This window comes from Lissotriton vulgaris, chromosome 4_1, assembly GCF_964263255.1.
Source record: "Lissotriton vulgaris chromosome 4_1, aLisVul1.2, whole genome shotgun sequence".
Taxonomy (NCBI): domain Eukaryota; kingdom Metazoa; phylum Chordata; class Amphibia; order Caudata; family Salamandridae; genus Lissotriton; species Lissotriton vulgaris.
In genome coordinates, this window is record NC_141691.1 from 5,306,270 (window position 1) to 5,332,955 (window position 26,686).

Genomic DNA, 26,686 nt, shown 5'->3' on the forward strand with positions numbered 1-26,686 from the left:
GCCTGGCCCAACCATACTCAGCCATTATTTTGGATTATGCCTTGTTGTCAGAGTTCTGTTAGATTACCTTGGTGGACTCAGGTACTGCCATCTGAGGTCATGTGTCTCCAGGGGTCACGTTATGCACTGCACACTGCTGCCAAGGGCCCTGAACTGAATGCTGAAACCCCCGGGGGCTTCCTTAAATGTGGGACCACACATTGCTGCACTAGGCCCACGAGGTAAGGTGGTAGTGTGGAGGGCCTGCCTGTGCCTGCCCTTCTAACCTGCTGGCGAGGCACCTGGTCTGCTAAGACCCCCTGAAGGGACCATTGCTGGCCTGGCAGCCCTCATGGCTCTTGATTTGCATCTCATCACTCTGGCATTGTTGGGAGGCTCTGGGGTCCAGGTGGAATAACCATATGGATAAATCCAGTGCTACTCACTGAGCCTTGCATTGTGAGTGCCTAGAAGCCTTGAACTGTGAGTACTGAATGGCCAGTGTGCCAGAGGATAGTGACGTGCAGCGCATGTAGGGAGGCAGTAAGAGTACAGTGTGACAGCCCCCCTGGGAGCCGTTGCTACGCCCTGCTATCTGGGGAACAGGGCACCATCCTGGAGGCGGAACAGAACCTTGGTGAGGAGACCATCACTGAAGAATTGGTGCAGTGGGAGTTTGGGGGAAACAAGACTGTGAGCACACCTCAACTCATCTGCTACATTGCCTGTTGGAGATGCCCTGCGACAATTGACTTTTTGTTTAGTTCTCCCAGAATTGTAATTGGGACACTAGCGAGAATAATTTGTTTAGGGTTATTGTGTTATATATTTATGCTGTTTGGTTTATGTATAGTATGTTGCGATATATGTCACTGTTGTGTTCATTTCATTGATTAGGTGCTATTGACCATGAAGGTTATAAATATGTTTTGATTTATTCATCAAGAATAATAATTGTGGAGACGGTAATTAAATGTGCTCTACTCAGAAATGATCTTGTATTTATTCCTTTATACCACTTGTTATTGTATAAGATATTGACCTTTTTTTGCCAAATCTATTGGACCTGGGCCTCCCCTCTCTCGGTGTTGGCAACCTGCATGTGGCTGAAAGGAGAGGCCCTCCCCTGCTGACCTGCTGGTACATAGGGATTTGTCTCTCCACTAGAGTCCAGGGACTAAGGACATGTCATGAAGTCATGCAGAGGGCCTGCGCTTGCTATATAGGTGATTGAGGAGTTTGGACACTCTGTAGGCCTTGCTCCAGATACCCAGTGCCTGCACGATCACAGATACATTATGCTGCATCTCAAGTCTACCAAGGAGCATTCTGTGACTTCGCTGTGGGGCAAATCTCCTGCGACTCAGGTGGCCACTTGTAAAGCATACCCTCAGCTGCATCTGGTGGCTCTGCACCGGAGCCTGCATCTCAGGACTATAAGGACCAGTTTTATGAGGAGATATACTATGAAAATGGGTCTATCAAGACAGACTTTAAGTTCTGCATCCATGAAATTTGCAGAGAAGTTTCTGAAATTGGAGGTCAGGTGTATGATCTGGTGCCGATCCTGGATGCATGCATGGAGTGACTAGATATGCTCTGGCATAGAGTTGCAGCATTTAATGATCAACAGGTTAAACTAATGGCCAAGCAGGACGACATTGAAAACAGGAGTACCGAGAGGAGCAGAGGATGATGATGTCATGGCATTCACCACCAACCTAGGTACTCGCTATTGAGTGGCTACGGTGGCTGGGTAATGCAATTAAACTCCGGATATCCTAACACAGGTCAACCTCTTTACTGTGAAAAATTCAATTATGTGTGCCACCAGGGTGTTTAGAGATCATTCTATCTATCTTTTTTCAGGACGTCTCACCGGTCACACTGCAAAAGAGATGCAACTTCAAATTAACTCTGGAGCTCTTGAGGGAACTGCACATTCTGTATCACTCTCTTGTACTCCTGGGAGAGGAAACAGAGGTCTATTTGTTCCATGACTGAGGCCGAGCAATAGTCGTGTGTCATGCATGATCCAACTAAAGCTTGATCTTTGCTGCCCCGTTGGACCCCTAGAGATGGCTTACGTCATGTCTGGAGAATGTTGTAATGCCACTGACACAATGAACAGCAAAAAGAATATGAATCTCAAGAGTCTAAGAAGGGCATCAATATACATCTACAAAATATTGGAAGGCGCCCTTCTCTCACTGTCACTGTACCATCCTGATTTGGCAGGGACTGTGTGCCTATGGAGTAGCCTGCCATCATCTCTGCTGCTGTTGGCCTAGTGAACCGTGGGGCCCTATCTCATGGAATAGCTGATCCATTGGGGTTATTTTACACTATGAAACCACAAGAAAACTTCTCTACAACTCACTTATCCCACTTCACACCCCAGACGGGTCACACCTCTGGCAAACTGTGTATCTAAACACCAATCTGTGTAGGATTCAGATGACTCTATTGGGGCCCGTTGGCCCGTGACTAGTATTAATTTTCTGTCTTTTTTATTTTCTTCTAGGTCCAGCATTTCTTGGATGAAATGCATTTGGAATAACACAATTCCATCCCCTCTCTTTTTTCCCCAAATGCTCGCCACACTCCTTGTTAGCTCTTTGTACTCCCTGCACCACAACTTCCTCTGATGTATGGGGACAGTCTTGCGTACTACGTCACTGTCCTTAAATGTCATGTGGTTAAACCCACCTAGTAAGTGAAAGTAGACCTCCTGGAAGTGGATACCTGGTGCATGGCCCACCTGAAATATTTGCATTGTTATTGGCACGTGCTTCCACTAATACCATGAGAGTCAGCATCCTGTGCAAGGCGGGCTTCTGCACTACTATCCTGAAGGTGGCCAAGGAGGAAGAAGGCCGCTTCCTAAGTCTACAGCTTAATATCTATGTCCCTAGCCATGCACAGGATGCTTACCTCAGGCGGGTCTTGAAGGACCAACTGTCTGGCATGGAGGAGGATATTTTTTGTGAATGGGTATCTGAATTTGGTGTGGGATTTGGATCTAAACAGAAGCACAGCATCATACCAGGGTGCAGGTGATGCCTGCTTAACTTAAAAGAGATATTATGCATCCAGGATTGGTAGATGCATGGAGGTACAAACACCCAAACGTGTGACTACTCATTCTACTATTGTTTCTATGCCTCATACTCACACATTGACCACCTCTTACTCACTCACCCGCTCCTTTGGATTTAGACACTGCAGCCAACTCAGATAATCCCATCTCAGAACATGTTCATGTGTAGTGGGTGTGGTCAAACACATACTTCCCCAAGAGGCTGCTGCACTGAAGCCTTCGCCCACACCTTTTTCAGGACCCAGTGGATGTATTGGACATCTGTAAGGGCATTGTAGACAATTTGAACTCAAAGTTCTGCCATACACTCCCCTGAACACTCTCTGGGATATGTCGAAGGCGACCATTGGGGTGATATCTATTGCTGCTATTCCCTAGGAGCTCAAGTCTAGGTTGTTAGGGGAGGGCTTGTCAGCTGCGATCAAGGCCCTGGAGGAGGGGGATCATGTGGCCACCAAACTCCAATTGGCAATCCTGTGTGGCCGATTGTAAGTGCATAGGACTAACAGGCTGAGTGCTCTCTCTTAGCCCTGAAGCAGAAATATTATGCTCATTAACTCAGTCAGCACCAATAAACACATAGCCAATTTCTAGGATGAGGGTGTGACTTGGCCAACCACTGAGAGTGACAAGCAAAGGGAATTACACGATTACTACCAGACTCCATATTCACAAGACGGCATTCTTCAGAGCCTGATAAAAGCTTAATACATTATTGTGATTGGGATTCCATTGATGCTCGACATGCAGATCTCTTTGATGATTCCAACACTCTGGAGGAGTTGTGCCAGGCAGGTCGGACCTCCCCCTTAATAAGGCACCGGGCCTGACTCTTACTAATGGTTTTTTCTCCATAACTTCCAGGATTGCCTCTTGGTGATCTTTTTAATTCCTTTACTCAGGCCACCGGCCTCACTTCTACAGCAGTTGAGATTGTGCTCATACCCAAGCACCAAAAAGAACCTGCATGCAGCTCCTCCTATCATCCCATTCCTCTCCTCAACACTTTTGCAAACATTTTTACAAAGATTTTCTCCACTCGGTTGGAGAAGTTCCAGCCTGGCCTTATCAACCCTGACCAGGTGGGCGTTATCTGTAAAATACACAAGATGATGGACGGAATGTTGCATATTGGCAAAATGTTCACCCCCAGTCACAGATATGGGTTTAATCCATTGTTATTTTGCTCACCAAGCCACCCCAGTTTAGACATGGCCATATGCAAATCAGTCTTGACCCTGTGCCTCATGGGAACAGTCCAGCCCGAACTGCCAAGCCATGTCTTCCCTGTACCGGAATCAAGCATCCTAGGACCGTTAACTGGCTATCAGTCATCATTAGCCAGGATAGCTTTACTCCAGTGGCGTAGTGAGCACAGGACCTGACCTGGGAGTTATCTGTAATCACAAACAGAGAAAATGTTGTGTCATTCTGATGCTAACACTTCCTACGTTCTTTAGAGAGACCTTGAGGAGGAGGTGCCTTGACCTACTTTCTACTCCTAGTTTCTAGAGCAATTCCAAGAATTGGACGAGGATGGCTCACTCACGTAATGTGACGTGCTTCATCATTTGCCACCTCGCCCCACCCTGGTACCACAGTACTACCAGGGTGGGTTCAACCTCAGGTTGGGGCTTACTTGAGAGAGTTCTTAGTATCTCCTATCTGGATAGTACTGTGCTCCTGTTGAATAGTTCAAAATATCATGGGATAAACCACAAAAGTATTGTTTATTCTGGTGCTATCCCAGATATATTAAAACGTTACTGGGAGAGTAACCACTGGAGCCACACAGTGGAGAAGTGTGGCTCACTGGTTAGAGGAGGCAGACCTGGAAGCAGAGGTCAGCCCGGGACCAGGGTTCAATTCCCGGCTCGGCGGGGTCTTGAGTCCTAAAATGTCCATGGACTCGACAATTCTCGCTCCGTTGCCTATTCGGTTCACACTCTGCGACTCTGGGCAATTGCTTGCTTAATCTCCACAACGGCCCCTCGCAGTGGGATGCCTGGCTTTCACCTTGCGGATACCCTGCCGGGGTTATCTCACAGGGGAATACCAGGACGGGTTCCCTAAGCAAGCGCTTTGAAACCGCTTGGTGATTTGCGCTATATAAATTCCTGTACATTTACATTTACAGTTCTATGGCCAATATGCATCTCTGTGTATTAGTAGATATATGCCAGCATGTTTCTGCCTTTTTTTGGTCTGTTTACCTATGGCATTCATCAGGGATGTGTCTAAGAGTACCTATTCTGCAAGTAGTCAGTGCAGAGTGCCCAAAGACAATGAAAAGAATTTGTATATAAAGAGGATGTGCCTCTTATTTTTAGGAATGTTGAAAATACAAAAGGGAAAAAGGTGGGGTGAGGAGAGAGAAAGGGAGAAGAAGTTGGCAAGTCATTATTTATCTGCTTTTTATATGGAAGAAGCCTCATTTAGTGCACTCTCTAAAGGTGAGCCAAATATTTGAACACCCTGTAGAATCATTGTGTTTAAAAACATTAGTGCAAACAGTCCTTCCAACAAACGTAATTGGGAAACAATGAAATCTTATTCATTGACACAACATACATATGTGGCATTAAAAATATTTGTGAAGACACCAGAAATTAATGAACCTAGTTTTGTTGTGCTAAATGCCTCATGGTCTGTTCTGGGCAGGTATCCCCTGTGGTCACACTATAACAGTAGGGTTACATAAATCTGTTTTAAGGTTAGGCATATGCATATTGAGAGAATAATTACTTTACCAATAACTGCCCCCTCTTCTTTTATTGAGTCCGAGAGGTTTCCTGTGCCTACACCCAATGTTGTTATCTATTATCATCTATTCAGACTTACTTGGTCAAGGTAGAGAACCCACTTCTTTCCCTACCGTGCTCCTTGGAACAACCAACTGGAGGAAGCTTTATGCCAGCAGAAGCTTACTTATAAACCACCCCTCAGAGGGCGTGGTCTCAGCGGTTGATTTTTTCCACCTGTTGCTCGAGGCGGGTTGGGTAAAAGGTAAGATGCCACATGGACTGAGATAATTATTGCAATCCTATGTAGTTGATGATCATAGCCTCTTACCCTGTTAGCTGTTCCCATCACTGTATAGTGACTGGGAAGCTTGTACTGTGCAGCTCAGCTCTCCGTTGGACCCTCACGTTAGGAATGGGAGAGGCATTGACTGCGTGCCGTATGTGTGTATGAGCAGCAACCGCGTTAATAGCTTGTGCGACATGCCCTGATGTATACTGACGTGTGCAGCCATTCTGTAGCACATTGTGTTCATGCCTTGTTGTTTGTGATTCATTGCTCAATGTTGAAAGATAGTTCTACGACATTCTGGGACATGTAGTCCCCAGGTTCCCATTTTTCGGTCCTTGATGATGATCATAACATTTTAAATAAAAAATAAAATAGAGACACTATCTGTATGTATCCTGTAATGTGACTTGCACCATCCTCACATAGACGTGGTGATATTATCCATACGATATGTATCTATATTTAACTCCTTGTGTGATGCTTGCTCGGTATTTGCCCACTGTTAGTGTGCCTGTTGTTTTTTCAAAGGAATTCTTGATATTATCATCCGTGTTCTCTATAGGACGAGAACTGGCCATGTCCTGTATTATGTGCTCATCTTACTTTCAGGATATTATAACATGGCGTATACATTGTTATTCCTCTAGGGCAGGCACAGGGCATTCCTGTACTCTAAACTCCACATTGCTTATTATGAGGTTTTACCTGCGGGGGTGGGGGGTATATACAAAACTGACATCAAACCTGTAATGACAAGGTGTGAGAAATAGTCACTGGGTCAGTAAGTAACCTGGTATAAAAATCCCAGCACTATGGCATGGCACCTTTTGCTTGATGCGGAGAAGGTATATGAACGGATGAGTTGGACTTATCTGACCACAGTCCTGGACAAGATTGGGCTGGGGCCGGGTATGATTGCCAAGCATTAATGGTCAGTTTAAATCCACACTCAACAGGGTTTTTTTGCCCTAGTGGTTGAACCCTTGGCTATTAGTGTGTGGCAGATGGTAGATATAGTTGGCATCCCTTTTGGTAGCCAAGCCCACAAGTTCAGTCTTTCTGCAGAGGACCTTTTACTTACCATTACCCACCCAGAGCCCTTCCTGCTGATGATCGTTGACTGCTTATTCACCTTGATGCATGCTCAGGATTTAAAGTCAACATGACAAAATCCTTTGTGCTCAATTTCACCATAACCCAGAAGGCTCTCCCTGCATTTCAAGAGTTAGTGCAGTTTCAGTGGGCCCTGGGCAGCCCGCTTACTTTAGATCTCTGAATGGGTCATTCGCAAGAGTGATAATCACTGGTATCATATGGACTGGGCAGTGACCTGTTCCATCTTTGGGAACTAACTTGGCACCCTAAGCATGCTCAACCAAGTAGCTTGCTTCTACTTGGCCACACGCACTCTAATGGTTTGCATTATCTTGGAAAAGACAGCACTCCAGGGAGGCCTTGCTACTTTCACCTCCCCTAATCCCTGTACCCCTGAGTTTACTATGGCACTAAACCATCACATGTTTTCTAGCTGGGAAGCCAGGAAATGTAGAACGCTGAGGAATCCATTATTGAGTGGCACACTTAATACATTAGAGCGGATCACTGACAAAATATCAACAACAACAATATCGACCTTCCAGAATATCATGTCAAGAATATTGATGTGCAGAATATCAACATCTGATCTACAACATGGTCTTGTAAGGGCACTCACCCACATTGGGTTGACAGGGAGTGAAAACTTCATATTTGTCTGCCCAACCTATATTGGGAGGCCTTGCATGATCTTAATATTTTCCAATACTATCTCAAGTAAAGACTGCTTTACTTTTTCTTCACAAACTGTTTCCTGGAGTGAAATCAGTCCTTCGGTTGAGAGCGGGGGGAGGTCATTGATTCTTAGCACCTCGTGTAGATATGTTTAGTGATTCAGAAATTGCTCTCAAATTGATTTGCAACCTCAAAAAGTTTCCTAACAATTTATGAAACTTCTGATAATGGTAATTCAGTGAACTTGAACTATGGTTTTGCCTGTGTCTTCCCCTCCATGCTTACAAGGCTTTCTTTGTAGTTGCATCACATGTGTGGTGTGTGTTCTGTACTTTCCCTGTGAGTAATTCCAGTGTTTTAGCAGTGACATTTTGGGCAGCTAAATATGTTGGGAGAACTAGTAGTCAATGTGAGAGCACCCATTTGTATAAGACCTTTTAATCCAGGAAAGTATGATACATTAGTATCTGTAATAATAAACTTTGGAGACAGTGTATACGTGCATAAAATTTCTCTATCCACCCCTCTTTACCTAACCGTTGGTTCTAATTGGTGTTATGTTGTATATAGGTACCCTTAAATAGGTCAAGGGAACATTGTATACTTTCCCTACATCATCTCCTCGTCATTTCATATGAACGATCCTTATAAGGACATAAGTCCAAATAAGGGTGAGTACTGCCCAATCAAGATTGCTAAGACGTCCTCCTTAGCACATATGAATAATTTATGAGAACACTCTCCAGGAGGTACACTTCACCTCTCCTATCTACGCACAAAGGTTTAATCCCCAACATTATCCTCATAATGAACAATGGTTAACACACATATATAGACTCTATAAAGACAGCATCTCTTGCTATCAGTAGGGAGGAGGGAACCAAGACTTCAATGCCGACACACTGACCAGAGATGCTGCGGCTCTGGCATGCCATCACTCCAGCTGACAGTGGTCTGACGATCCCTTGCGGGGTGTCCAGCTCAAGTCCAGGATGAAGGCTTATAGGTTTATAGGCTTAGACTCTATAGCACCTACTCACATGCTAAGTACAGTTAGGTACATATAGTCAGGCATCTTAGGAGTACGCACTTTATCTTATAAATGCATTTCATATTCATGTATGTGTTTATGACTATTGTAAAATCAGTAGATCAATACTATTCCTTTTTATTCACGGTACTGCTAGTTCTATATCTCTGCTACTGTGACATAGTTGTAGCAGTGCACTAATTATACTTGAGAGAAACACAGTACAATAACTTCTTATTGTAAACACACTCAACTGTTTCTTCTATGTATCTCTCTGAGAGCAAAACAAGCAAGCACAAGTGACCGGGTGAAAAGTAGTACACTGTTTCCACGAGTCTGAGGTTATTGTGTTCTGAAGTTGAGAAAAACGTATCTCTCTGATAAGGGGAGATTCTAGTGGCACTGAAAGCTAGCTAATGCAAAAACATAGGCTAACATATGGGGCAGGGGTGTACCGAGTCAGTCTGCCATCAGACCCACGTTATATGTTTTCCGTAAACAGCCCAGGTCCTGCAGGACAGGGTACTATTGGAACTACACTACATTGGGTAGACCTGATACAGTGGGGTATGGCATGATTTGGATTGCTTTGTTGTGGTATGGAATAGCACTGAATGCTATGGCATGGCTCATTGCCCTATGGTAACCCTATGTAGCACCAAGCCATATGTCCTTCTATGTGATTCATTTTTTATCAAGTGAGTTATGGTTTTAGTTCCTCATTCTATATCTATTCTTTTCACCAGGCGCCCAGTTCCTTCTGCAGTGAGAGCTGCCTTCCTGGGTTTAGACAGTCTGCAAGGAAAGGATGGCCTGTCTGCTGCTTTGACTGTGTTCCCTGTTCTGCTGGTGAGATTTCAAATAAGACAGGTGAGTATCCTTTGAGTCTGAAGCGCATATGTCACAAAAACAAGGACCGCATATCCATTGATTTCAAGACTCCGCAGGTTAATGGAGGTAACATTAATATCGATCAAGCTATTGTATTTATGAAAGTATTGGCCCGAACCCTTTAAGAATATTTTCAAGATATCTCTTTGTTATGGAGTGATTATCCATTTACCCAAGGAATGCAGAGACCACTATAACCTCTTTGGAGTCAGTAGACTACAGTGAGTATAACTATTGTTGGCCATATTTATTGCCAAGAGGTACAGTGCAACAAGTTTCCTTGCCACCCTGTAACCCAGAGAACTACAGCTCAACACTGTCCTTTCATCAGTGCTGATGCACAGTGACTGCCTAGCTCCAACGCTGGCATCCTTGCACCATGGTGTAAGGGTGTCTCCGTTGCATGCAGGTTTGTTTATGTGCAGGAAGGGGCAGATAAAAAGTATCTTGTGAGGTTGTTTCCTCTTTCTGTGTGTGCTGCAGACGGCAACACACTGAAAGATCAAAAACAAGGAGAAATAAAAACTTCTCTCCTCGTTATGCCTCACCTGGGGATGAGTTGGTTTTGGGGGCAATCCCAGGTCCGACACTTCTGGTTAATCTTGGATTGCATCAAAAGACTTGGATGTTGCATTGAAACAATCACTGAACACCTATTGAATGCCTCTCAGGGTCAGAATAACACAAAGCAGAGATTTGTGCTGTGTTGCTTTTCTCAAGATTTATGAAGCCCCTCAAGGCTACTCAAGATGGCCCTGTGTGGCGTTTCGGCTTTCGTCACTCTTGCACTACTTTGCGGGGTGCAAAAGCGATGCAACTCCCTTCATTATGATGCCCTTGTGTGTTGTTCCTCATCAGTCATACAGTATAAGGATGAATAAAAAATGAATGCAAGTTGGTTCTGTGTTTTGTACCATGGAGGCCCCAATAAAATTGATTCATAGCATAAAAAATGGTGCCAGCCTGTTGACCTGATTCTTCTCTGTGCATTGTATTTCAGGGCTTCAGGGAGCCTGTCTTTGTGTGTGATGCAGGTCCTTTTAAATATGCATCTCACTTCAGCAGGAAGCCAGGGGTTGATGTGACTGAACTGTTTCACTTCTGTAATTGGACTTGTTGTTCGTCTCAGAGCTATGTCTGACTTGTGAGGACCTGTGAGTGGAGCACTTCTATGGACAGGTTTTGGCATCAACACCTCATCTCTAAAATCAATGGTGGCTTCATCCTGGGTGTCTGCAACTTGAGTCATATTCAAATTCTCATTTGTGATTTGCAGTTTAGATGATATGTTGACTGCTAATGTATGAAATTTGTGAGAAATTGAGTTGTTGGTTGAATAGGGTGTGTGCTCTGGTCAAGCAACAGCCACAAAAAACTGTCAGGCTTCGCTTAAAGGCAATGTGTAATGTATTTATGCAGTAGACAAACATTAATAGAGTAAAAAAACAACACATGATAAGTCTCTAATCAATTTTGAAGAATAGAGAAAGTTGTAATAACGTGTTTTGACATCAACATGACAAAAGCCCAACCAGTTGACCAGGAGTTATACATTTTAAAACTTCTGAGTGAAATTTAGCCTCTAAAAGATCAAAGCGACAACCTCAGACATCTGTTTGTACGAGACTTGGTCAAAGTCAAAACTTCAGGCCAATCGCGCTGAGTTATGGTTCTGATACAAGAAGTGGATTGTGCAGGGCAGCGCTTAACTTCAAACTTAGAAAAATTGTCTTAAGAAAATTGTCTGAGAAGGTTGCTTTGATCTTTTAGAAGCTAAATTTCACTCAGAAGTTCTAAAATTAAGACTTTTGCAATCAAGTTTAATTGATGGAGCTGAGTTATATATTTCCGAACATCATGTCTGCCTTGCTTAATCTCCCGGAGAATCTATCCAGCAGAGATTTTGGAATGTCAGTTTATTGATAGTGAAAGACGTGGAATACCTCGACAAAACACAGGTCCTCGGTGGCTACTAAAGCAGTTGCCATACTTGACCATACTTGGCCCTACCTTGCATTAACTGGACAGAGTGAAATGCAAAAACCACGTCATCTAATCCAGGACCTCCTTCAGTTTATTTGGATCCCCAGAATAACAAGGAGTAACAAGCAAGAATACAGGAACATCCTCAGTGAGGGTTTGGCGTAAACTTGCATTTTCACTCCGTGCTTGCTGAAGGTGTTGTGCCTGCTGTTGGTTGGTTTGGGCACGGTCCTGAGCTTGGTCCTTCTTCTGGAAAGCTGGCATTGCAAATATCACTCTGCCAACGTCTGGATGCGATCCTAAAGCACTCTTCAGCTCTGGATGTTCTGATCTTCACAGACCAGATCTGCTTAAGGTAGTGCCTTCAGGAAGCAGCAGTAAGGAGGAGAAATTCACAGAGATAAAAAAAAAACCTGTAGTCCATGGAGGCGGGCTTCTGGATGGTTTAAAACGCGATGATAGAGGAACCAAAAGCTCTGAAGAACCAGGTCCAGGGCTTCGCCACACTGATGAGGAAGAACGGAAGACTAGACAGAGGTGCATATTTCCAGATACTGCACAGGACGAAAAAGAGAAGAAGAAACTGCCACACATTCAGATGAAAAGTCATGAGGAAAATAGCCAGGAATATGGAAAAGGACAGAATACACTACTCAAAGTGTTGTGCAAGTTACAGATGGATTTCCTTCTTTTTACAGGAGAAGAGAAGGACGGTATTTCAGGGATACATGCTGATATATTGGATTGAAAAAGGCTATTGGAAAGAATTAATGGAGGCCCTCTGGCAAAAGTACCACTCAAGACCCAGAATGCCTTGGGATATGATGAAATAGACCCAAGCTTGAGACGTGCTGGTGTCTCTGCAAGACAATTCCCAAGGAGAGGAATGACCTGCCCCAATAACCTACCATTGGGCAGGCCGACGTAAGGTAGGTGTAGATTACAGTGCATGTCTGATCCTCCGTGCCTGCTGAGGATGCTGCAGGACTCGAGTCATGGCAGGAGTGTAACATAAAATGCCTACTTATAAGTGGCATATCTATCTTAAAAAATAACTTTTTCCCTCTGTCCAAAATTTTTTTTTTTGCAAAGTTCTACCCCCAACTTTGGAGTCTCAGCAGTAATAAAGTTACTACTAAATCATAGTTTTGTGAATACCAAGAATAAATAAACGTATACAGTTGTGTATGTTTATTTTTAGAATCAGGCCCAAGGAGCTTCTCATTTTCCTAAACACACCTGACTGACCCACAGGGTTTCCTAAAGGGCAGCACGCCTGTGCCATCTTAGATTCACTAAGAATGGGGCAAGCTGAGCTACAAAAGCAGGAAGGGTTACCCTGAAAACATTTTTCTCATTGGCTGGGCAGTTTCAAGGAGACACCCTCACCCACTAGCTAGAAAAGAGAGGCACCTCATCCACAGCTGAGCAAAACACGTTCTCAACCTGTGGAAGAACCTAAGAGGTCTGGACCTTCTGTCCGAAACCTGTGACAATTCCTCCAGGGGTGAACCTGTTCCCATGACCAAGGAGTGGACTTCAAGACTCAGTTTTCTGAAATGTTATGTGACACAAAAGATACCAAGTGCTGATGATGCCTTTTCTGCAGTGACTAGTTGCCACTGGAAAAGAGCAGAACCCTGATGGTAGCCTCTCCTGGATTCAATCACTCAATCAAACATATCATTTGTAAATTGCACTACTCACCCGTGAGGGTCTCAATGTGCTGGGGTGGGGAATGCTGCTATTGCTCGAAAAGCCAGGTCTTGAGGACTTTTCTGTTGGTCAGCATGTCTTGGGTCTGCCGTAGGTGGATGGGGAGGGTGTTCCAGGTCTTGGCAGCGAGGTGGAAGAATGACCTGCTCCCGGAGGTCGCTCTGGGGGACTGTGTCGAGGGCGAGGTCGGCGGAGCGGAGCTGGTGGGTGGGGGTGTGGAAGCTGAATCATCCGTTGAGGTACGTTGGTCCGTTGTTGTGGAATGCCTTGTGTGCATGGGTGAGGAGCTTGATGGTTATCCTCTTGTTGACCGGGAGCCAGTGCAGGTCTCTCAGGTGGGGTGTTATCTGGCCGTGGAAAGGGATGTCAAGGATCAAGCTTGTAGAGGCGTTCTGGATGCGTTGGAGCCATCTCAGTAGTTTGACCGAGGCTCCTGCATAGAGGGCGTTTCTGTAGTCCAGCCTGCTGCTGACGAGGGGCTGGGTGACCGTTCTTCTCGTTTCTGTGGGGATCCTCTTGTAGATCCTGCTGAACATGCAGAAGGAGTTGAAGCTGGAGGAGGAGACATTGTTGACCTGTTTAATCATGGAGAGGGTGGAGTTGAGATTGAACCCTAGGTTGCGTGCGTGAACGGTGGGTGTTGGAACGGTTCCCAGTGTGGTTGGCCGAAGGGGTGGATCCGAGGATGAGGACCTCCGTCTTGTCTGAGTTCAGCTTCAATCGGATGTTCCTCATCCATTCAGTGACGGCCTTCATTCCTTCGTGAAGGTTGGTTTTAGCGGTGTGGGGGTCCTTGGTGGCGGCGTAGGAGATGATGTTGAGGATGTCCCGATGGGCGACGTGGGCGAGCGGTGCCATGTAGATGTTAAACAGAGTTGAGCTGAGGGATAAACCCTGGGGTACGCCACAGAGGATCTCAGTGGCTTCGGAGCGGAAGGGAGGAAGGTGGACGCTCTGTTTTCTGCCGGAGAGGAAGGAGGTGGTCCAGTTCAGGGCCTTCTCTTGGATCCCAGTGTTGTGGAGGCGTGTTCATAGTGTGTGGTGGCAGACCGTTTCGAAGGCGGATGACAGGTCCAGGAGGATGAGGGCCACCGTTTCTCCGTTATCCAGCCTGGTCTTGATGTCATCGGTGGCAGCGGTGAGGGCAGTCTCGGTGCTATGGTTGCTGCGGAACCCAGACTGGGAAGGGTCCAGGATGTTGTTCTCCTCGAGGTAGCGGGTCAGTTGTTCGTTGACTGTCTTCTCGATGACCTTTGCCGGGAACGGGAGCAGGGAGATGACCCAGAAGTTCTTGAGGTCCTTGGGGTCCGCCTTGGGTTTCTTGAGTAAGGCGCTGATCTCGCCGTGCTTCCAGCTCTCCTGGAAGGTTGCTGTCTCAAAGGAGGTGTTGATGACTTTCCAGAGATGGGGTGCAATGGATGTGCTGGCTTTGTTGAAGATGTGGTGTGGGCATGGGTCTGAAGGCGTTCCGGAATTAATAGTGTTCATGATCTTGATGGTGTCGTCGTCGTTGATGTTGGTCCAGGAGAGCAGGCGGGTGGTGTCGATGGTGGTCACAGGGGTGGAGGTCTCAGTGGTTGTCGGGCGGTCGTGGCATTGAAGCGGTCATGGATGTCTACGATCTTGCGATGGAGGAAGGTGGCTAGCGAGTCGCACAGGTCTTGCACGCTCTCCAACCCCAGCTTCAACACCAACAACGTCTTCTCCAGGTTTCGGCAGGTTTGCTTGGAGGCCCAGAGGTCTTCAGTGAGCCAGCTGGCTTTCTTGTTGGTCTGACTGTTGGAGGGTTCCTTGATCGGGGCAAGGGTGTTGGCAAAGTCGTTAATCCACTGTCTGAAGTTGCAGGCAGCGGTGTCGGGGTCGGTGGGGTCAGCGGATGGGCTCTGGGCGAGGGTGGTGTTTAGCTGGTCTTTGGAGACTTTGCTTCAGCAGCGGCGAGGCATCTGTTGGGTGCGGTGGTGCATGGGGATTTCTTGAAGGTGAAGTGGATGCAGCGATGGTTGGTCCAGTGGAGTTCAGTGGTGTGGTTGAAGGAGATGTAGGGGCTTGCGGAGATGATGGGGTCAAGCGTGTGACCGGTGGAGTGGGTGGGTGGTGTGACGAGCTGACTGATTTCGAGGTTGGCTAGGTTGTCGATCAGGGTGATGGAGTTAATGTAATTGTTGTTCTCGAGGTGGAAGTTCAGGTCCCCCAGGAGGATGTAATCAGTGGAGGCAATGGCGTGTGTGCTGACGAAGACGGCAATAGAGTCGCTGAACTGTGGTCGGGGTCTGGGGGGTCTGTAGATGAGGGTTCCTCTGATGGTGGTGTTGGGGTCGGTGTGGACCTGGAAGGGCAGGTGTTCGGCAGATCTGAGGGTGTCGTCGGTGTTGGTCGAGACATTGAAAGTGTTCCTGTGGATGATGGCGATTCCTCCTCCTGCTCCGTTGGTGCGGTCCCTAGTTGTGGGAGAACAAAGTGAGGTCTATTTAGTGATCCAGTAAAGGGTTTAGTAATCAGAACATGATTCTTTGTTAAATAAAGTCCCAGATGGACCTTTTCAAATGTGTGGGGTTCCTACACAGTTGTATCATACTGTTTTTATTAGCAATGGTATTCATTCGAGAGTTACAAAATTGCTTACGGTCATTCCAGTGGATATTCAATTGCCCTAGTAGATGGTATTAGAGGACAACATGTCTTTTACCAATGATGAGTTTGGTCACTTATTCAATGAATACACGACTATCACCCAGTGGGTGATAGATAATATGAGTTCAGAGTCCTGAGTTACTGTTCCAGTCTTGAAATGAGTGCAGTTTTTACCTCACAAATATGTGAAGTGGTTAACATATGTGTTAATGGTGAAAACCACTTCACATCTTCTCCTCTCTGGTTATTGCCCCATTATTGAGCAGTCCTGTGGGGCCCAAAGGTTTAGAACTAGTCTAGAGGTTACATTTAGTCATGTTGAGGTGAACAAGAATATATTTAAATGATGTAAATGAATACCTTTTGAATTTTGCAGCAGAACCAAAAATTAGCAAAAAGGATTGAAAGGAGATCTCTCATGCTTTTAAATAGATTTCCTGGTAAGATGCACTGGGAAAGAGGCCCAGAGGGAGTAATCTTGTTGGTGCAGTGATCTTTCCTCAAAGGGTGTAGCTTGTTAGTTGAGACACGATGTTGAGATCCTTCAGCTAAGGTGGTGACTTCATGGAAGGCTTTATAAACCAAGGAAAGAGAATAAATTCCAATTATTAATTTGATGGGCAGTCAGTGGAAACTTGTATGGTCCAGAGTAGTATCGTAAGACTCCTTCATATGTTGAGCCCTTTATGATCTGGGCCTAGAGTTTGTCATGAGACTACATTACAGTAGCTGATACGAGAGAGGGAGAGGTGGCTAAGGTGGGTAAGTTGTTCTTCAGTAAACAGTAGTGGGAGGATTCTAACTATGTGACAATATCAAAAAGAATGTTGCACACACAGCATTAACCTGAAAGTGGTAAGAGCATTAATTGTAAAAGATAACCGCCAAGTACCTGACATATTTAACAGGGTTTGATAGGAAGCAAAGGCTCGGGAGCCAGCTAGTGGTTATAGTCTCTTTTTGTTCTTGAGTCCTAAAAGGATTATCTCAGTGTTCATGATTTTGAGGCATGATCTATTCTTTGTTGTCCTTTTTTGCATTTTTATTGGGATTGTCAAGGATTTTTCTTTCAATTTTCTGGATTTTCATTGACTCTTTATTTAGGTTTCATTGGCATAAATGCATGATAAATATACTGTAGTTTTTGTGGATCCATGTGTTGGGGCATGGATATGTTGAAGAAAGTTTAGGAGAGGGAAGACCCTTAGGAATACGAATTGTCATATTGATATTTCACCAGCAGTCCTCCAAGTTTCATCTTATAAGTGCGGTTGACTAAGAAGAATTTGATCAATTTGGATTCAACAACACTTAGGCTACAGTAGGACTCTGGATTTGAAAAGAAATGTTTACAGGTAAGTGTATCAAAAGCTGTAGACAAATACAGAAGAATCTGTGTCTTTGGCTGAGAGAGTTTGTCTCCGATGTCCATTACTGCTGATATGGTTCTCCTTCACAGAGGGGGCAATTTCTTTTGAAGTAAACAGAAAGTATGACAGCCGAAAATAACAATAATTAATATGTTAAGAGAGTTTAGGAAAGTGATGACCGCTTGGAAACTCTAATGGTCATATTGTTTCTTCACCATCAGTCAACCAAGTTTCACCTCAAGATTGCAGTTGAATAAGAATTATTTGATCAATTGCAATTCAATATCTCTTGGGCTACAGACAATTCCAGAAAGATCGGGGCTTTTGGCTGAGAGAGTTATTACCTGATGTTCATTACTGCTGCTAATGTTCTCCTTTGACATCTGAAGCCAGATTAAGAGTCACAAAGGAGGCAGTTTCCTTTGAAGTAACTAGAATGTTGTGAGGTGACCACCATATCTTGAATTGTAGTAATGATGTGGAAGCCATACATGCGTCTCTGGTTTGTTACCTCCTAAGGGTATGTAAAGAGCTTCTTACGAAGACATATAATGATGGTTCTGTTTGAAATGTCACCTGTCAGCAGGGACACATTGACAAACCTAGTGATTATTGTAACTAGTGTGGAATAGGCAACATTATTGGCTTCCTCAATTACAAAAACTCTAATCCTCTTGGGCAACATATACATTTCCCTTCTTGATGGAAAACCTTAGACCTCCACATTCCCAATTATCTTGGGGGACATGGCAGACAGAAAGCAGTGTGTTTATCCCGTGGGACAGAAGAAATAATCCAGGTACCAGTTCATTTAGGGACAACTTGCGACACGATAAGGAGCTGGAGGGCGTAACTGGATATTGAAAAGATACAGAGAGGCACACAAATTAACTATTGCCAGCCATTCAGGGGGTAAAATAAAACTACTGCCTCCACTTAGATCACTGCCTCTCACTGCTAGCCTCCCACACCAATATAAGAAACCCAAAAAAACTGGACAGAAAGGAGACATATGTGATACAGAGACAACGAGGGTAGAAAATAAAAGGAGAAGGAAGTGATTGCAGCCTTTGTAACTGTGCCTCGAACCAGGCAGTGGAGTGAGGAGTTCTTTGACTCCTGTTGGAGGCTGTGGCAGTGACTGTTTCTGTGTGGGGAGCACATTGAAGTCTATGTTGAGTATACAGCACACAGCTGTGAGCCCATGTTGTAAATTTGAACAAATAAAGAAAGAAAGGTGATCTCTTCATCCTCCACAGCTCTCGCTGACCGCTGATATTTGCAGTCAATATCTGTCTGAATTCCTTGGCTGAAATATGAACTAATATGGGTGAGGAAAGCGACCTCTGCATCTTACACAGCCTACAGTGGCCAAAAAGACTTTCCTGTTTTCCCAGCTCCTATAAGGGGTCTCCCTCATTTTTTTGCTTTTTTTTCTCCTCTGGGATGTTTTCAATTTCACGCTACATCCTGGGAGAATTGATCTTGAAGTTCAGGATTCATATTTTTGGGAGTACTGGGAGAGGCTGGGAGAGGCTGGGAGAGACTGTATTATTAAAGAGGTATAAACTTACAAGCTCTCTCAAAATTCCTCCAGGAGGAGCCAGGGCAGGGCTATCCCTCTTAGCCCTGGAATACGTGTCTGGATCGACCCTGGTGCTTCGGAAGGTACTATTACTATAAACAATCTTGTCGCCGGTGGTTCTTTGACTTATTGGATTTTTAGTGCTCCCCTATGCTGCTATGACTTACTGAGCACTGCGCCCGCTTAACTTCTGATTTAGGAAAGGTTTTTTATTATTATCTTTCCTCTTATCTACATTGGACCACTTATAGCTATAGATTTGGTACTGTTCAAGGACTATGGGGAAGAGGAAAGCTTTGGATGTGAGTGGGGAGGGAATTGAGGGAGTGCCAAAAAGGAATAATAGGAAAAAAGCAAAAAAATCATGCAAGGCTATTACCAACAACTGTGTTATTGATCGGATTGATATACTGATTAGCGAGTGTAATGAAATTCTTGAATCAGTCCCTCATACACCCCCACACACCACCTCCCCTCCCCGTAGAAAGCAACAGGCAGAGTGTGCACAGCCAGCTAACCCACATATGTTCTGTAAGCCCAGAAAGAAAAAGATATCTAATGCAGCGGGCGTAAACAGGCCAGAAGTAGTGCTCCAGGATAATATCACGGCTTCTGGTAATGAGGGGGATAGTGTTAGTACTGATTATGCTGCCCATATCAATCCCATCGTTACCTGCACTAATAGATTTGCAGCACTGAGGGAAGCATATCTAGCAAGTGGGGGGAGGGCAACGAAATTATGAGAACCGAGGTCCAAACGCAAACTCTTAGCCCTGACTGTAAATGTAATTCTATGACCGGTGAGCGAGAGCAAACCTTAGGCCAACTAATGCAGGAGGTGCTATCATTGAAGGGGAAAGTTCAGGATCTGAAGGGATCTTTGGTTAATATGGTGAGGTTTTTAACCTCTAGTGCGGACCAACAAAAGCGGCCACCTACTCAGATCCAGAAACAGCCGGATGTCCCGATGGTACCGACCCCTGTGGTTAATGCGGGACCCTGGCCATGTCCATGTCCATGTCCGGTTGCTGATGCAACCACTGGATCTCCCAGGAGTAAGGGCCCAAACAATAAAATAAAACGAGGTACCATGGGTTCATCTACTCAACCATCGAGGTCTACCATACCAAAGGATTCTTTCCCCCTCCCTGAATTATCCCATGATCGCGACAGTAGCACCGGCATTTTACATAGAGACAATGTCCATGCATCCTATGGACAAAGCCATCCAAAATCTACATGGATTAGACATGTGAGGGGGTGCCGTTCATTGATTAGGGAGGACATCTTGGCTGCACGACGGATCGTTCTGTACGATCAACCTTTAGATAGTGTTGAACTGACCTTAAATAGTGTTGATCTTGTTGATAACCTTTTTACGCTGGAATTTCGCACAAGTGGCCCTGAAAAGTCTAGTATACAATTTAGGCGCTCCCCTTTTGGCTATGGGGCGGAATCCCGGCTGGGTCCTCTAAGACTGCAAGGTTCATCAAACCTTGAGTTTAATGATTGACTAAACCAAGCGAGTTCCCCAGTAGATTTTTTATAAATCCTATAGTCTATACAGTTTTGGGCGGAGAGGACATGTTGCTGACAAGCATCATTTGCAATACGGTATTACAATTAGGTGGCAGAGGGGGTTCTGGTCCATCAAGTTCCTCTCAGTCTAATATTCTGTGTCACCAGACCTTAGCTCTTAGCCCCCCAGAAAGCCCTGCAGAGGTTCCAAGAACTTCTAGCTTCTTGAGCTGGAATATTGTCGGGCTCAGCTCGAAGTTACCCCTACCCGAATGGAATTATTTTATTAAGAATTATGATATCTGTGCCTTCCAAGAGACCTGGGCAATCGCACACATATTTTGTGAAGGTTATTTGAATTTTTCTATACCACCGGTGAGGGAGGAGAAAGGGAGGGCCTCGGGAGGTCTGACAATGTGAGTTCGACAAGAACTCAATGCGATTATCCACGATATCCCTACAAAGATTAATGACATCTAGGCAATTAAACTAACAATTAATATCAACTTAGATATTCTGCTAATTAATATCTATGCCAGAGGCACAAGGGGGAAGCACTCAAGAGTTTTAGCGGCTCTGGAGCAGCTCCTTGATACTTTACCAGACATCACCAAGGTAATCGTTATTGGTGACTTTAACATCACAATTGAACCGCTTACTGTGAAGGATGCCATCTGGGCTGAAGCAGAAGATAAGAACTGGCTAGTTTTTTCAATTGTCCCGCCTGCTCATGTCCCCTATTTCCTCTTCCGGGTCGCGTACAATGTGTTCGCGTTGTGCACGTCTTGTTTGGGAACACAACTACTTGTTCACGCTGACAAAGTGCGTGTTTGCGTGAAATCGCGCGCAAACTTACCCACGTGGTTCTGGGCTGGGCCTAGTTTTCTATCCACCTTTTATCTTAGCAATCTTTACATATTTTCACAGTTTTTCTTACTTTTTTTACTTATCATCTATCTCTCTCTGTCCCTAAGTTTATATTTTGCATTTTATTTCTACTTTTCCACCTTTTTTTTACTTTTCTACTGTTTTATTTTACTTCTTTATTTAAGCTCCTACTTCTTCCCCCTAACTTTTTTCCTTTTGTTCTAACTTTTCTTTTCCACCTCCACCTCCACCCCAGAACCATGGCAAAGGGGAGCAGCAGAACCAGCTCGAAGGGCAAGGCGCCTGCACCCAAGAGCCGGCTGCCTTGCGGCAGAATGTGACATTCAGGGGTGCAGGACTGGAAACTTTTCGGGGAGGTGGAGGTGGCCGCCCTGTTTTTTTGTCATCCAGCGCCACCTCCCCTTGACCTTGGCAGCAGGCGGCAGTCCAGGTTCCGGTTACCTTCCAGAGGAGCGTCACCGCCGGTGGTCGAAGGTGCGCCGGGCAGTCTACCACCGCTCGGATGTCCGGTGCCCCACCAGCAGCTGGCCCACAGGTGGGCAGAAGTTCTGGACAGGGAGCAGGACCTGTTGGACCTGCTAGGTGTCGAGGTCGTGGGGCTTGGTGAGTAGCTAGTAATATTAATATATATATATATATATATATATATATATATAGTAGCATACGTATTGTGTATAATTCTTGGTCGAATACGTAACACAATTACTGGTGCGCTTAGTTACATTGCAGATCAATTCCGTCTCAAAATCTTCTGTTATTGTATGACACAGGTGCTGCTCGCCACTTCTCTTACTGGTTTGTAACTTTGCGCTAGCTTGGGCTGGTGAATATCGATGTTGGAGTTTACTTTAGAGAACTGAAGTTAGTTATGCTATTGCTAGAGTCTAGTCCTTATATTGTCCTTTAGTGAAATAGTGGTGGATGGACAGTATTAGTTCATATTTTTTTAATGGTCTGCATGAAGCCTCCTCTGTCACTGAATGCTTAGTTAGTTCTTATTTATCTCACCCCTCCATAGAACTGGTGTGAAGTTTGTTTACTGAGTGGTAGGCTTAGCAGCAATAGCATTGTCACATCAGTCAGTAGCATGTCATATGACGCAAGCAACCAACAATTTCGTGTATGCACAAATGTATGCATGTGTCCCCAATCTCATCTATGCATGTTTGCGGGCAAAAATGAAATGGAAATGCTGAATTACTGAACAATTGGCCCGTCTGGATTCTGGAATAGGTGGTGTAGGTCAGGTGGTACTGGCTTTGTTGGTATATTCTGCAATCAGTATGTTTATGGAACATTAGTGTTCTATAATTAGACGGTCTGTGAATCCTGCAAGCCAGTAGTCATTTATACTTCGAAGTCAATTTTATTGCAATTGTTGTTTCCTAAAATGTTTGAGAGGATTTTTGAATAATGTATTTGTTTCACAGCACTCAATGTTTCTCTTTCTTTATTATTTCTTACATGATCAGCACCACCCAGGGGCAAGCAGACGGGGTCCGAGTCGGCGACAAAACCACCAGAGGAGCGCTCCTCTACCGAGGATCCTGCTGCTGGCCCCAGTAAGCCCTACAGTGCTTATATTATTAACAATTATATTTCCGTAACTTTTTAACGCACCTTATTTTTTCCAACCTATTAGCCTCCTTCCTAATTCAATGTTAGCTAAACTTTCTTTGGTCTTCAATTTGTTTTCCAAATTTTGGGTATCCATATCCAATGCCATCCCTGACTTTCAGTTCCTTCAAACTGCCTCTGCCCGATGACTCTCTGTGCTACTACGCTGTGATAGAATAGCTGTAGCCACTGGGTGCACTCCTGTCTTTTGCGTTGTCCTCTGTAATCTCTAGTCTTTGTCAATTCCCACCCAAAAAATGCGCAACCAGATGTTTGCCTACTAATTTTTGTTAGGTTAGTATACTACTACTACTGTTGTGGTTATTATCTGCACAGCCACATACAGAACTATGCACAAGAAAATAGGATGTTGGTGATAGGGAGGTTGGACCTTACTTACACCCTAGTCACAGAACTCAGTCAGAAGAACCCACAATGTCCCACTCCCGACCCCCAAATGAAGATAGTTAGATATACCCAATGATTTTATTACACAACCCAAAACAGAAGAACACTCGTTTAAGTCCACAACACCCCAGACACTCAAAATATACCACAGAGCCTATGTGCAAGTTCAAAAACTTTATTTATTTATTTTTTAATAACAAGCTTTGTATTGTTGTAACTTGTAAGTTGCTCCATGAAAAACATCCAGCTCCACCATGCAAAATAAAGAAGATTAAATACTATACATGTTGTACAACTAGTGCACGATAGAGAACTGTGGGAATTGTGGGAGACCCCTCACCGTTGAACGTATACTGGTTACACATGCATCTTTCGAAAGCTCTGCAAATCTCTGGTTCGTAGAAGGCAATCTTCTCATCTGCCTATTAGAAAAATGTTGCACGTTAGACAGTGAATACAACTATGCCAGTTTTTAGCAGTCATGCCAAAAAGTGTAACATTATGGATAAACAAAAGCGACTAACAATACTGGTTTGTCAACCTCTTTAGTTGTATGCAACACTCATGTGGACTCAAAGGTGTCTTTCTTACTGTGCAACAAGCTGCGAGGTAACAAGGGCAAAACAGTAGACCTCGGATCTAAAATGGTTACATGGCTGAGGCTAACTTTCGAAAGGCTAGAGTCGGAGTAGAGATTAGATCACCCTAGGGACCATCTAATAAATTAAAACTAAACTCTGTCTAATGACTGCTGTACAGTAGTATGCAATTTGGACTAGTTACAACGATTTATGTTGTACGTAACTGTTTTTTCAATCTTCCTTCCTGGTGAAAAAAGTACAACTAGTAAAATAGGGGGAGGTGTGCAGGCATCTAAAAAGGTGTACTTACTTTTATAGGTGCACAATCACTACCAACCACCAGTGCCGATGGGGCCAGCCGCGATGCTAATGCTATCCAGGAGGAGACAGTGGCTGTGGCACCTGCAGGAGCATAGGTGGGGGAGGAAACTTCAGCAGTGGGCAGTGGTAAGTTATATTCATTACTTATTTGCATTACTAGGTGGAAGGGGAACATTTCCCTGACTGTGCTATTAGACATATTAAGAAAGTATGAATTTGAAGTTGTACTGGACAATATACAATGGTTGAAGAAGACGCCCTTTGCAACATTACCGGCGTGAGTTGAGTAAACAAGGACTCTTCTATCAGACTCCAACGCAGCTGTGAAAGTTATGGAGAAAACTAAAAGTCAGATCAGATGACCTTGAGGGATGTGTTGAACAAAAAGGGAAAGAAGTGAACTAGGGTGGAAGGAGGAAGGACGAAAGAGATGTAATAAGACTACGATAGAAGGATACTTTGGAAGGTTCATGCACGTGGCTGATATGAATCCGATGAATGGGTTGTTGAAGGATGGGTAGAACTGGAAGGTGAAAGAAAATGCAGGCCTCGTTGGGCAAAACAATATGGGTGAATGGATAAGTGGATAGCAAGAATCATTAGCGTAGTTTGTGTCAATCAAACCCAAGGCAAGGAAGGAGTGGACGCATGGGTGGTTGTTGGTGAAAGTGAAACCAGCTAAGGCGATAATAAAGAATGATAGACATTTACTTTTAATGGGTGGATGTCCCCTAAATGTATTGTATTCATCATAGGTGGAGACTGTCACTGAAGCAGAGTCTTACTTTGAAAATTTAAAAGGAGATACAAAAAAGACTGGTGTTCTTCTGTGTACTGAAGTCCACCCATAGTACTAGGGCAAGTATAATGCCGGAAAAAAATTCAACAAATGTTGCAGGCAAGGGAAGCAGGAGGATAGATTAGATAGATACTAAAAGTTGCCACCAATTGTATGTACTGCGCTTGGTAGTGCTACTATACCACTATGTGGTGAATTAATTTTGAAGAGTTTCAGTTACAATTCTGTTTCTTTTTTTATAGATACTCATACTCCTTCCCAAAAACCATCACGGAAGGAGTTGGCAGCCAGGGCCCGGTAAAGGAAACTGCTGGCCATTGTGGAGGAGTACCGCCAGCTGGTGGCTCTTCCGATGCCCCAGGCCCCAGCCAGGCCCCACCTGCAGGAGTATGGCGCCGCGGTCAGGCAGCCACTCAACGCGGGAATTTAACATCTGCCTCCCCCCCACATCATGGATGCAAATATAGGTGCTGTGCATTTTGGAAACAACTTCTCCTCCGGGTGGCCAAGCTGAAGGACCAATTAGAGGAGCGCGTCAAAATAATAGTGGACAAACACCTCAACGCCTGCCAATTGTAATCGACCCTGTTGATTTGCCCCTTTTTTAATACTTTTGTTGGTGGGTCGGAATTGGGTGTTGGGGTTATTTTTGTGGGACATTCTTTGGAGTTGGAAATTGGTTGGGGTTAGGGTGGGGATAGGGGTGGGATAGGACTCGGAGGATATTTTTTTATGAACATGAATAAATGTTATTTATTTTAACGTACACATATGATGTTGTTTTGTGGTGGGGTTACTGTTGTACGTCACAAGGTTTACTCTAGATGCAGGGCAGCGGCCAGTGTTTGATTGAAATAATTTATTATTTGACCACATGTGTAACATGCAAACAGATCTGATAGATGCGGTACCCCTCACTGAGTTATATTTGTCCTATTAGTACTACCAGCCTCTCCTCCATTATACCTCCCAGCAAACTTCTCTTCTTACCTGTGATTGATGATGATTACGTTTTACACCGCAAGGGCTGCATGGTTTCCCAAGACAACGGAGAATATGGCGTGGTTGTGTGATGGTAGCAGTAGACTAGATACTGGCACTAGCATTGGCAAACAAAAACAAAGAGACAGTCATTTGCCTGAGAGAGAATGTGGGAGAAGTAGAAAAATACAGTACGTAAGACAGACACAAAAATACAAACAATATTGCAACTGCTAAACTCAAAGAAATCAATGGTGTCGGGGACTGCTAAGTACAAGAAGATAACTGTAGTTGTGTTGGAGTCAGTAAAACACAATCCAATTTGTAAACTTAAATGCTGTAAAATTAAATTCAAACAATGCCAGCAATTATTTAGATTTATAAGTTGGGTCACTTTTTTAATTGCCTTGTACACTAGTACATAAAGTGAGCTTGGGTGGGCAAGCAGAAGAAGATCCTCACCCTGCCTCGTTGACATTTGATTT

At 44.5% G+C, this 26,686-nt stretch overlaps 1 protein-coding gene across 1 annotated transcript in view; it reads left to right on the plus strand.

The window, feature by feature from the left end:
- The window catches only part of LOC147718192 (vomeronasal type-2 receptor 1-like), a 196,433-nt gene extending 193,894 nt beyond the window's left edge, over window positions 1-2,539 (plus strand). Inside the window, exon 5 of the mRNA XM_086967156.1 lies at window positions 2,504-2,539. Within this exon, the coding sequence (XP_086823282.1) occupies window positions 2,504-2,539 (36 nt within the window). The remainder of the gene's footprint in view (window positions 1-2,503) is intronic.
- The last annotated feature ends 24,147 nt before the right edge of the window (window positions 2,540-26,686 follow it).